This window comes from Micropterus dolomieu, linkage group LG23 (assembly GCF_021292245.1).
Source record: "Micropterus dolomieu isolate WLL.071019.BEF.003 ecotype Adirondacks linkage group LG23, ASM2129224v1, whole genome shotgun sequence".
Classification (NCBI taxonomy): Eukaryota; Metazoa; Chordata; class Actinopteri; order Centrarchiformes; family Centrarchidae; genus Micropterus; species Micropterus dolomieu.
The window spans coordinates 21,161,201-21,175,127 of record NC_060172.1 but is presented as its reverse complement, the minus strand read 5'-3'; the positions used below and the strand labels follow the sequence as shown (position 1 = coordinate 21,175,127).

At 41.9% G+C, this 13,927-nt stretch overlaps 1 protein-coding gene across 1 annotated transcript in view; it reads left to right on the top strand.

Moving 5' to 3' along the window:
- Nucleotides 1–13,927, top strand: part of mtus2a (microtubule associated tumor suppressor candidate 2a) — a 32,091-nt gene continuing 18,164 nt past the window's right edge. The window contains exons 1-3 of the mRNA XM_046040808.1: nt 1–2,051; nt 3,590–3,831; nt 7,322–7,572. Of these exons, the coding sequence (XP_045896764.1) occupies nt 1–2,051; nt 3,590–3,831; nt 7,322–7,572 (2,544 nt within the window). The remainder of the gene's footprint in view (nt 2,052–3,589; nt 3,832–7,321; nt 7,573–13,927) is intronic.

Genomic DNA, 13,927 nt, shown 5'->3' with positions numbered 1-13,927 from the left:
ATGAGCATCCCGACCGGTTTCCAGGGACTGAGGGTCAATGTTGACAGAGGAGAAAAGATTGGAAACAAAACCCAGGTCCAGTTCCCCCAGTCTGGGGATGATAATGCCAATCAATTATCTTCAATTGTTGATCAAGAAGGAAGAGGACTGATGGAGGACACAGCGTACAGCTCAAGCTCCATCCCTCCTTTGGTCTCTCAGAGTGAATCCCCGGACAAGTTAGTGATCTGGGGCTCTGAGCAGCAATGCATGGAGCCTGAGTTTGAGCTTTTGGAGTGTCAGGAGATACATACATTCTTGGGAAACAGGGATCAGGGCGAGGAGAATGAGGAGGAAGATGATGGAGGAAGTATGAGAGATGGAAATGAGGTTTCCATGTCCATATCCTCAAGCTCAACTGCCAGCTCTGCTTCGATTGGAGTGAGGAGAAATGACAACGACAGCAACAAAGTGGAGAACAGAAAGGGCAAAGAGGTGCAGAAAAGGATTGCCTGTCATAGCAATGAAGAGCTAGACACGTGTGTGACAGGTTCAATGGAGAAAAGAGACACCAGGTCAGGAAGAGCAGCAGACAGGGACAGACGGAAGGGAGGTCTGAAGCAGTCCAAGTCTGAGACAAATGTTTTTTTCTCTAGTCTGTCAGCCGTTTCCCTCAGCGGGAGCCTGTCCAGTGCTCTGGATAGTGGTGGAGTAGCGCAGCCTCTCATCTCTCTGTCCAACTCCAAGACCAACCCCAATACAAACAACACTACCTCAGACCAGACCAAAAGAAAGACAGCCCCTGTAGACGCCAACCAGAACTCCCCACCATCGCATCCTCAGGAGAAACATCCTCAATACAACAGCCAGGATCAGAGACAGGAGGAGGGAAGTCATCTTAGAAATGGAGTGTCCTCTGATGGGGGGCTGGGCCAAAGGAGGAAGGCTGGATTTGAAGAGAGGGTGATGCCACCACGACGGCAACAGCTTGTCAGACCCCTCTGTCAGACAGAGATGGGAAAAGCGAGGAGCTTAGCAGAGCCCAATGCTGATCAAGCTGAGACAGGGCAAACTTTTTCCCACAACCCCTCGCAAGATTCACGCATTAACTGGTCAAACAGGAAGTTTACAAAAACATCTTTACGTGAACCATCAAATTTCTCCTCCCTGTATAACACATCTGGAGTCTCACAGCACAGAGAGCCCAACCAGGTAGCCCAGAGGGAGGCTCCACCTGCAGAAAAACAGCCAACTACAAAGGCATGGCGTCCTCCCAATCCTTACACTTTAGAGAGGAGACCCCAGACTCAGCTCACATACAGGAGAAATTGCTCCAGTCCCAACAGGTCAGGGGTGGATTCCAGGTCATCTACCCCTCCCCACTCCCCTCTCAGGACACCCCAAGGATCACCACGCAGGCAACCCTCCATGTACCTCGTTTCCAGGAATGTCTCTGGAGTGGTTAGACACATCCCGTCAGGATGCAACCCTGCTGTAACAACATCAGCTCAGGCCTGTGGCAACAGTTGCTTAAGAGCACCAGTCAAAACCAATATAAGCACAAGTGGAATCCCCAAAGCGCCTCTTAACAACCAGCAGAGCTCTAACCACAACTCAAGCCCCAAAGAGAGCTCCCTATCACCTAAACTTAAACCTAAAGGAGTTCGGCCCAAAATCATTACCTATGTCCGAAAGAATCCTCAGTTTAAGTCCCAGGCTGCGGACGGACCTTATCAGGTATCCTCTCTACCATCCAGGCTATCAGCATACGCACACGGCCAAACACCCACATCTCTCAAAGACCCCTCCAAGCCTGAAGCAGAAACCAGAGGAGCGCCAGTGCTCAGTGCCTCCAATCTGCTTTATGACAAGTACCACCAAGAGATGCAGACAAACATCTTCCCATCAGGAATGCTGAGCAGGAGTATCAGGCCCCCTGGACACACACACACTGTCCCCCCTGCACACACACATGCCACTCCACATGTACACACACACAGCCACACGGCACCCCCAAAACTGGGCAGCAAAGCAGACAATTTCTATGGGGCACCATCAGAGGTGAGCATTATGTGCAGTCTTCACTAAGTATGTGAGCTCAAGCTTTTTGTCATAAATATTTCTCAGGATAATGACGCTTGTATTGTAATTTCTGTTGGAGTTTGGTATTTTGCTCATCTTCATTCAACAAAGAACTTTCCATCATGCTGAGATTCAGCACAATCCTCTATCACAGCACATCCACACACAGTGAAGAAATTACAGAAGTAGGATTTAATTAGGATGGCTCATATCAATAAGCAGGAGATAATTACTTTCTGATATACAATATGTGATTAAGCACAAAAACAAATCTTTTTCTGTTAAATTAGTTGACTCTGCATATCAGTTTTGCTAGATGATGTCCATAACCTCTATCCCACAGTGAAACATGTATAATTGATCACAGCTCCTCTGCATTTTATTCCCACTCTCACAAGAGCTGCTCGTTATCGCTTTCAAATCATTCCTTATTGATTCTGATTAAATAGCTTAATTTGGCATTCATATTCACCGTCAAATACCAGCATGTGGAAATAAATAGTTAATAGCATTTTGAAGTACAAAGCCCACAGGGACAACACTTTGTATGTCACTGCATGTACATTGTATACATCTATGTCATTGAGAGACAACATTTACACTGGTGATGTTAAACAGTTAAGATTTCTGGATCTCAGTTTCTCTGCAGGTCTGTTATATTTTCTTTTAGAGCTAATAATGTCAGATTTGCAATGATCCACATTTCGTCAGACTCTTTATTACTTCTACTCACAGCCTAAACCAGATCTGTTAAGACGTTGCAGTATTGCAACCATTACAGTTAGGAGTAGTTCTTGTAGTAGTAGTTCAAGTTCTTGATATTGCTATCTAGTCACACGATCATCCATATCATATTCTAATTATGTGTTTTGTTCATACATAATGTTTAATAACAAAGAGTCTATATAAATACAATGATCAATGTAAAATGTAATGTTTAATAATTAAGATTATGGAGAACATCAAATGTTTTCCTGCCCAGCCTGTTCATGATATCCCAGGCAAAATATAGAACATTAAACATGTCATGGCAGGCAGACGTTGCTGGTAAACACATTAGCATGTAAGCGAACAACAGCAGAAAATCCCAATAGGTGCTCATGACCTTAATATGACAAACATCATTCACATCTGTAAAAGCTTAACGAAGTATTTACAGTCACAGAAAAAACATGCATGCGTTAAAAAAAAGTAACAAAGTTACAATTTGTTGAATGCTCCCAGTGTTATCTCTATTCACATAAAATTTAACCCTTTTCTTGAAATACTTTATTTTCTTTCCCAGGGTACATTATTGGTTCTTCACAAATTTTGGGGGGTCTAGAGGACAGAATCACTGGATTTTCTCTGGAAAAAGGAAAATGAACACTGTAGAATGGGACTGTACATGTTAAAAAACTATTATTCAAAAAGAACTGACACGGTCTATGTAAAAATATGCATGGTTCAGAACTCCAAAAATAGAATAAGATAATTACTTAATAGTATATTTTAGTTAATGTGATTGTTTTGGTCTGTAGGTGGGAAGATCTGCCAGTTTTAAAGGAAGTCTTGCTGAGGACCCGCTGCAGACCCGGACGGCCACTCAGGTTGGAGGGAGCAGCAGTCTCTTGCGCTCTGGTAGAGGTCTGCGTCTGGGCCTGGGAGCTGTCACCAGGACGACTACGTGCTCGGCCAAGGCCAGGGGACCTGGTCAAGGTCAGAGATCAACACTTATCTTCAGCCAGCCAGTTCAACCTGTCAGCCCAGCGACCAATCAGAAAAGCCAAGGTAACGCATGTAAATAATGCATTTCCTTCCGTTGTGTTTTTGAGCAGCATCCTCAAAGAAAACAACTCCAATGCCAGATGGAGATGGCCTCTTTTGAGCTACAGTACCAAAATTTGACACACTAGAGAGCTGCATACACATGCACACACACACACACACACACACACCTCCACACCCAAAAAAAACAAACAAAATTGGCGTGAGATGAAGGCAGCTCATTAAAATGTATTCTCTGAGATTAATTTTGGCTGATCTGATTGGAGGGCTTCAAGAAATATTCTGAGGGGATGTTTTTCTGCTCCAGAAGGCTGCCATCTACAAAACTAAATAAATAAAATAAAAGCTTGCTCACACATTCTCTCCACACACAGCAAATTTCTAATTCAGATGATTCAGATACCACCTCTGACTGCTGAAGTCAGACTTATATTACAGCTCGACTGTCACTGGAATACTGAAATATGAAATTAGCACATCATCCTGCACACCACTCGAAGGCTATGCCATTTATCACTCCCATGCATATTTGATCTACTGCCTTCATGAGTGTGATAACCCAGACACACAGCAAAACAAAAATACACGGAGATGCATACATGTACACTCACAGATAACACACATATAAGCCAAAACTGCACACACAGAATTGATCAGCATAGTGTTGTGATGTGCCAGGCTTCCTTATCGTAATCCCTATTAATACATATGTATGGTGTCTCAGTGCTGCTTGGCCCTCTGGGAATGACATGCTTTGAAGTGCAAAGCAATTAACGCTTAAGTAACGTCAGTATCTTCCTGCTGAACTCATCTCTCCTCCCTGCACTGCACACGCTGCATGTGTAAACACCAGTAAACACCAGTAAAAAATACACTGCATATGTAGCATTGGTAAGCCTTGTGTATATCTTGTGTGTATCAGTGTCTGTCCTTGTGTATTGGCTTTGTAATTAAGGAATTTTTACAAATTTTTGTTACGGTTGTTGTAACCTTTAAAAATGTGCCAGTAAGCACTTTTTAAAAAAATATTTTCCTCTTCTTTTCAATTACAACTTTTGTGTAGGGAATTCTCTCCTTCTTGCGTACACATATTATAGTAATTATACTGTAAAGCTATTGTACAACAATCAAAGTAGTCTAACTACTCACATAATTACTCTCTAGGATTTACTCTTTATTGTTAAGGTAGTGAGGATCATCCACTTCCAGGACAGAACATTTGTGTTGAAGCTACTTTCTACATATTGAGACTCTCATCCTCCCTTCCTCACAGCAGTGAAGCCCTGTGATTTGCTGAAGTAGTTCTGCAGAGATTGCAATGCACTCAAGTATCACATTTAATAGCATACAATTTAAGTTGAGGACATCCATGCAGGTTGTCAGCAGCTCACCTTGGGCTGTAATTAAAATCAGTAGGTCATTGTAGTGCTCGTCCCAGCTACCTGTCCCATTGACTTGTCTGCGCCCAATTGACATAATTCATCTTAAGTTCAAGGATGCTCTACCTTTAAGTGAAAGCCAATAGATGTTGAGGAGATGTTTTCGTTTCTCAGGGACCGTTGAGAAACTGAAGGTAGTGTTTCAGGCCTACAGGCAAAGTAAAGTGATTTTATTCAAATCTTTGTAACTCCTGAAGGGAGAAAACTGCAACTGCTCGGGAAAACACCCAGGATTTTATGATTTATGATGCATTTTCAAATTCACACTTTCCAACTTTGGTACTTTTTGAGAATCATTTTATCAGGTGTATTTTGCAGTGAAAGTTGTGGAATAAGAAAGTTGTAATGTAAGATTAAAAAAAACAATGGTGAATGAGACCAAAAAATATTGAGGGACAGAAAGAATAGAATACAGTGAAATACAGAAAGAGAGTACAGCCAAAATCAGATTAATAAATCCAATTCTCATTCCTTTTTATTTATGAATATTGTGTGTTAATGTGTTTTCATTTAGCAGGTGCCTAGGCCCATGATATAGGCTAATGTGGATGTTGTCAGGTTCACTTCTCTCCCTTGTCTTTCAGAGGGAATAAATGGAAGGGCATGAAGATTTTATCAGGATCTATAATGATCCAGGCCTTCTCACTCAAGAGGAGCGAGCACCAATCTAATAAACAAGCCTCGTGGCACACAGGCAGATATTGAGGAAGGAGAAAAGAGGTGATAAGTGAGAACTCTGATGATGCTGGAGGGGAGTCACAAAGGAGATGTTCTCCGTCTTTCTGCCCTACATCTCTACCAACAGAGCTTACATTCTCCCTCTCAGAGGTTTTTCCCCCCTCTTGTATTGATGTGGTGGTTACCCTGTAGCATGGAGCACCCAGCTGTGCTAAATAGAGGGGAAAGGAGGGCTTCCTACCTTATCTCTGCAGCCAGCAGGGGATAATACTCTTCTTATGCCCGGGATCTAAACCTTGTATTGCAGGCTGGGGTAGCCAAGATGCAGGCTTCTATCCAAGGCCTGTGGATTTGTCCACTGCCCATAGTGTGATTGTGTGTGTGCAGCCTTGGTTGTTCATGCCGGCACATTTCATCTGTTTTTGCTGTTACAAACCATAAATTACCAAGAGGGAGGATTTCTTCCCGTTGTTCATTGACAATAGTTGTCACTATGGAGCTATGATTACTTTTATATACTCCCTTTCTGTCCTTGATTCCCTGTCTTTTATTTCTTTTACCTCAGTGAAGATGTTTTCTCTCCTCTTCATTTGCTTCTCTCTTTTAATCCATCTTTCATTTTAGCCTTATTTTCTGGTTTAAAGTGCATAGATGGTGGCAGACCCACAGCTTCTATGCAGTTGAGATAACTGCAGTTAAATTTACTGCCATACCTATAATAATGAGGAATTACTGATCATGTAATGAACTATAAACAAGGAAAACACAGTGTACGTATTGGAAAAATATTTCATAATGATATGTCCTAAATTGTGGGCGTCATATCGAAGGCCATAACAGTGTTGGCATTAGAAAAACTGCTGGCCGCCAGCCCAGTCTGCAAGCACGGCCAGAGCCAAAAGCAGCTGTTAGTAGGTTGTTGTATATATAGTTATTATATTTGCTTGCTATAGCAGTCTGAGTCATAACACAAAAAACTTCCTGGAGCCCACTGAGCGCTTAGTCAACACAGGATGATGAATGATTCACAGGGGAAATAAACATCAAGGCTATGCTGGAGCCCCTGCATTTTGTTGTTATGTGAGTGGTGGTTAATGAGTTTACAGGAGTCACTCAGACACAAACAAAACAAAATTTTACTTCCTGTTCTTGCCCTGCTGATTGTCCAGCACCACATGCTACAGCTTAAACAAACTGAGCATAAATGCACCTAATTACCACTTAAATTGAAATGCAGGGAATGATGAGTTGCTTTGTTAACCATTGTCTGCACAGTGTCTGTCTGGATCAGTTCAGCTAATGACACCACATGTAGACTTAACAGATGCTACTTCAAATGAAATAACATAATTCTTCATTTTGTACTTTTCTAACAGATGACCAGGTCTTTACCCATCATTCTCCTGCTCCCGCTGCTGCTCCGGCGACAGCAGCAGCCCAGCCCCAGGCTGCGGCCTCTAGGTCTCTGCTTCCAAAAGCCAGCCAGTCAGGACTGCGACCCCCGGGCTTCAGCTCCAGCCGTCTCCCTGCAGGCCGCCTGGCAGCCTTTGGCTTCGTCCGGAGCTCCAGCGTGTCCTCTGTCTCCTCGGCCCACTCTGCTGACAGCACCCAGAGTGACCCCTGCAGGACAGCTCACCGTGAGTCCACTCTTTACAAATCTGTTGACACCTGTGCTGCAATTGGTGAGATTTGATTCTTACTGTACATTCATCTTTTCCAGCATATGCTCTTTATCTCTCTTTAATTACTTAATACATTTTTTTTTAAATGCACCGCTATCTCTTTGTTAATCCCTAATGGTACTGTCATAAACACCCACTGTATCACTACATCATAAGTACATGATAATCATCACCATACTATCTTTAACCCCATTCTTCCATGTGTTCCTCTCATGAATTTAGTTTGCATAAACAGCATCCTCCCACATTCATTATGTTACAGTTTGGTTTCTCTTCCTGAGCTCCACCCTGCATACAATTTATTCACCCCTCAAACTCGTACACAAGCTCCAGGTCAGTAACAACTGTAGAGCTGCAGTTTGGCAAAGCACATTTTCTATGACACATGAGGACACAATATAAGGGATGTTTCAAGTAATAGATATTGCCAGTACATGTCTTAATGTTAATAGTTGGGTATTATGATTGCAATTCATTTTCACTGTGTTCAATCAGTAATTTGTGCATGTGCCACACACCCAAATAGGGGCCATAATATTTGTCAATTAAAATCATTATCATTTAGACTAGCGGTTGGAACATTGTGACATTGTTACTAATTGCTTAATTTGGATGAGAATCTAGTATGATTATTAAGATGCAGATAGAGTTTTGGGTGATAACATAGAGTGATGTTGATGTGATAGACAAGAATATGAATTTCTACAATGTACTGTAAAAGTGATAATTAACTTCATATACCGAACAAAACACAAAACATCCCCATTTGACAGCTGAGCTTGTAGCTAACTTTTTTGTCTCATTTGAATGTATGCAAACATAACAGAGCACATGATGCTATTCCACTCATCAGTAACAGTAACAGGCTCTGTGCAGCAGATTTAGTCAGCATTAGCAGAGACACCAGTATGGTAACTTTTCCTTTTGCAGTGAACAGGAGGTGCACTCACAGTTGTGATTTCAATACTGCTTGGCAGGCTGGTTGGTTAGTTGGCTGGATTTCTGGTAGCTGCATGTGTTTTTAATGTGACCTACATAGGGAATGCTTGTTCTTCCTCTCCCAGTTACAGTTGACGTAAGCACCTCCACTCTCGCACACGTCAGACCCCCTGTTATGTCATTGCTCCTTTCCCTCATTCTCCCTGTTTGTACTTGTACTTTTTTCTGTCCTTCTTTTCTGTCTCCCATTGGTTGAAAATGAATACAAACTGTGCAGTAATGTTGGGGATGCACCCTGACAGCTACTGTGGAACACGGAGAAGAGGACACCCTTGGGTCTCTAAAAAAGAGTGGCATAAATGTGGAAGTTTTCATTTTTGAGAAGCTTGTCATGTCATGTGTGTTTCATGAAGCCCCAGACACGACCTGTCCAGGGTGTACCCCACCTTTCGCTGGGATTGGCTCCAGCCCCCTGTGACCCTGTGCGCAGGATGAGCGGTTGACAATGGATGGATGGATGGATGGATGGATGGATAGATATATTTTGATTTTTCTATTTCTATTTTAGTTTGTTGTTAGAGACCAGTGCAGCACAATCAACAGTATTGAATTTACCCATCCCCCTTTCCTCTAGATAATGGCTTCATTCCAATCTACTTTTCCAAATAAATTACATTGCAAATATCAACATAATATATCAATGAAATGAGTTCATTCTCAGCAACGTACATCAGACCTAATGTGACTTTACGTTACTGTATCAAGTGTATCCGCTATGATACACACAATATAACAGTGACCTGATGTCTTGCTTGTTAGTATATTGTCTATTTAAGCAGCTGCCAATATTGATGTGCAGATTCACTCCAACACATACTCACAAAACACAGGAACACTCTCCAGCACAACGCAAAAGACTAGAAGTTTTAAAAGTTGTGCCTGCAGCACAATGTTCCTCTTCCTGCTGGTGAACTGCTGCTGCTCAAAGCACGGTGAGACCAAAATGGAGTCACGGATGATAGACATGAGAGGCAAAAGATTAAGGCCCTTTGATGTTCATTTTTTGTGAGTGTGTGTGTGTGTGTGTGTGTGTGTGTGTGTGTGTTTGAAAGTGAGACAGTGAAAGAGGCAGGAGGGAAGAAACATTTACCTCCACTTTTGACTCTGTGTGGTGCATGTGACCTTTAGCTGTGAGGCATTTGAACTCTCCACTGCATTTGAACCTTCCAGAATAAACTGGGCTTGACTGCAGATCCCACTCTGTCTCTACCAGTATGTGAGTACTTGTCAAGCTTTAACCAATGTTGTCTGACCTCTTTGAGACACTGACACTTTTTAGTCATGAAATAAGGTGTGTGCGAGGGTGGGGGGTTGTCCTAGGGGCAATTCAAAAAAGCTGAAAAAAATAGGGTGACATTTCATTCACAGTTAAGCCCTTCTCTGATTTGAATTTTAGATGTTGTCAATTTTATCCAAAGATAATTGCATTTTTAAATCTGCATGTAGCCCAAGGCAGAATATGAAATATTAGGGTGACTGCGCAAACTTATTTGTAGACTGATGTTGTGATTCACAGCAAGATGGTGAAATGCCAATGGGGACAGAAAAGTTAAGTAGCAGTCATGAGAGTTGGTAAACAATCTTCAGTTTATATTTTCCAAAGTTTAATCTATGTACATTTGTGCATGCATGCACATGGGAATTACAGAAAGTGTGCATGTGGTGATTGTTTGCAATACCTGATTTTCCCTGGACTCCCCCCCCAACAGACAGATTGGCAGATGAGTTCTTACACATCCTTCCATCAAAAATGTTGGGGGGGCCATTGCGGCCCACTACCTCCTTCTGTAACGGAGAGAAGAAAGACCAGGCTCAGTTGCTCGTTTTCCCCATTGATCAGAAAACCAAAGCAGACTCTATTAGGACTCTGGGTGATACGGCTAGGAGAAATCATTAAGGAATAGAGCAATGGGGAGGAAAGGATTGCTGCGCGCCAGTAAAGTGGGTTAGAGTCTAAACTCCCCACTGTCGTAGCTCTACAACCTGCTCTGATGAATGTGTAATGTGCAGATGTGTGTACATGTGTGCATGTGCAATTGTGTGTATCTGGAGAAGAGACTGGAGAAACAAAAAAGAAAACTTGGCTTAAGGAGAATATGCAAATGCACAGGTATTAGTTCATAATCACAATGTTAAAGGGTTGGGTCACCCAAATGAAACACTGAAAACATATTTTTTTCATTCACTCCTTGTAAGCCACGCTCTTAGCCGTGGTTTCCTTTCAATCTCTGAGATTTCTGGCTGCGCCCCAATAACACCATTGAATGGAATTTTGTTTGTGGTGCTCACAGCTTTGGGAAATTACGTAAAAAAAATCTACAGCATAATCTCTTCTCAGAAACAATGTCTTGGTTACTCTGGAAAATCCACTGAAGATGTTGTCAATGCTTTCTTTCTCTAGTAGAGAAAGTAGTTCAAATAAAATCTGTTGACAGCTTGTTCTGTTGATTTTCAATGCTGTGAACACCACAAGCAAAATTACATTCAGTGGCACTGTATTGGGATGCAGAGAAAAAACTGATAAAGACTATCTAAAACTAAAACTATCTTCACTAGAGCTAAGGAAGGACACACTTTGTATATTGGGTGTACCCTCTAATATTGCTGGAGGTTTTTATTGTGAAGTTAAAACAACTAGCCTTCGAGAAATGTTGTACATCATTTAGAGTGGAACAAATCACAGATACAGAGAAAATGGAAACATACGATTACTCACACACCCTCACACGAAGGTAAACCAAGGTGACATTGAGCTAAACTGGTACGGCCTTGATTGATTCTAATTGCCTGTTTGCATATAAGCATGCATGCAAGTATGTGTGTTTGTCTAGGATCTGGGGGCCTATTGGTTTATCTATATGACATTGATTAGCCATTAACCCAATCCTCCCTTTAGCCCAGTCGCTGACGTCCCCTAAGGTGTTTCAGGCATGTGTGTATGTGTATGTGCTTTAGAGAGACAGCATCCATGCATGTAAGATACGATGTAAATTCCACTGTGATTGACAGACTCCATTACATAGCTGAGAGGAGAATCCAGCAGGAGGAGGCTGGTGAAGCCTGGACCTTTGAGCCACACTGTCGCCATGATGGAAACTCAATTGCCAAAGCAAACTTTGTATTATCACCTCTATCCGTCCTCTCTGTAGGTGATAATGAAATAATGGTGGGAATCAAATGAATGAAAGGGAAAACGGAGCTGACATCTGAGGAGAGGTGCAGCAATAAAAGCAAATTCAGTGAGTCAAAATGAGAAGAGGGGAGGGAGGAAGGCAAATTGTGGAAGAAAAAAGAGAGAAGCAAAGAGGGATTGGCGCAGGGAGGTGAGTGGATACCATACCCCAGATGCCATGGCTCAGATCTGGTCTGTGACTCATGCTAGCTCACTGTGAACAGATGGTTTCTATGGTGCATGTGCGCACACAGATATTCCACAACGTTTCTATACACACACACACACACACACACAAACACACACTAGTGGAGCAGCAAATTAGATGGGCCAATTAGATATGGCTGCCATTCAGTGGCTGAGGAGAGAAAAACTAACATGGCAGAGACTTACTGAAGCAGCAGAGCTGTGACAATGAGGATGGGCTCAATTGGCCTGTCCATTAACTGATAAACTCCCAGTGCATTTTTATCTAGCTCCATGACAATGACTGTTTATGAGCTTAACTGATTGTCCAGACTGACACAAATATTGGGTGTAGAATAACTCATAGAATAAGTAAAAGTGAATTATAAAAAAAAGTCAAACACTGTCTCTAAACAAATATTTTATATCATAATCTGTGATTCTACTTTATGCTGAAAAGAGAGCCTAATGTTTCTCAAATAATTTACACTACAGCATCCTCATCCTCATTCTCCTGCTGAGCAAACCTCATTTCAGTCTACATTGCCAATAAATCAAATTCAGATGTTTAACAGCATGTGCAGGCTTTTCACTCTAGCTGTGGTTTTCCCTACTAAAGTGCAAAACAAATGTATTGATACTGTGAACATTTACCTTGTATTTTTATCTCTCACAGTAATCATTTCAGATTCGACTTTGCTTCATTTTAATTCTCTGATGTCTCCTTCAAAACAAGCAAATAACTTCTCACTGTTGTTTTCACGGTAGTGAGTACATGAGTTGTGACAGACAGTTGAAAGATGGTCACCGTTATCCATAAACCCCTCCGCTGCGCTCTCTTTCAATCCCAGAACTTAAACTAATTGTACGTTTCTCATTCTTTCCTGATCCAGCTTAATCCTTTCATAACTTTTGTTCTTCTCCTAAGCCTTTCCTTGTTAGGGATACTTTGTGCTGAGTAGATTCTATGCAGCACTCTTGGATCTTCAGCCAGCGATCTTTATCTCCAGGCATGCTTTTGAGATTATACTATGAGTCCTAAAATAACACCTCAGTGGGGAAAAGTTAGTGATTTATTAAAATGTCATGTATTTACGATGCCATTTGACCGGTCTCTGCAGAATGTAGCTCTCTTGTTGACCATAAGAGGAGAAATATTTCACATGTCCTTCTGTCTGAACCTTTAATCTCCTGACATCTGGGTCCTGACAGAGGACAGGAGGCCTGTGGATGCTACTGTCAGCTCCAGTGTTATCATCTAATCTATCTCTCAGTCTGCAGCCCAGGTCTTGTCTCTGCAGGGCCATTACTTTGTGCTTTATGTATGCAACTTTGACCTTGACTTTCACACACATCGCAGCAGATGATTTTTTTTCTTTGCCAGGAGGAGTTGATCGGTTGAAACACACGTACACACTCCACAGTTAACTCCAAAACCATGAATTTAATTTACCTGTCACACACATCATGTTATCCTAACAAACACTTGCAATAGTTTGCATGTAAGTAAAGTTCAAAATGTCATGCTCAGTGTATAGCATTATATTTTTGCAAAACTTGAACGTGTCCTGCTTTTTGGCATATGTTCTGACACGGATCGAATTGATCAAGTCACTAAAGGTCACAGTTTCTGATATTGAATGGCACAGTCACCTGCCAAGTCTACTTGCTACAGCTACCCTTACATGATGCACTGAAGTGCTTAAGGGTGGCTACTGTAACTGGACCTCCAATATCAAGTCTAAATTTGATGAAATCAGCGTGGATGAAGCAGCTTGTTTCTATTGTTTGTTTTCAGCTTGAGACCTAATGCTTCATGTTGCTTAGGTTTAGACAGATTTCCACATTTTTCTTGTGACAGCATTAAACATAATGCAGACAGTATAGTGTGTGCACAGGAAGCAACGGTTAGTAAGCACAGCAGATTATAGGCTTTGATGAAT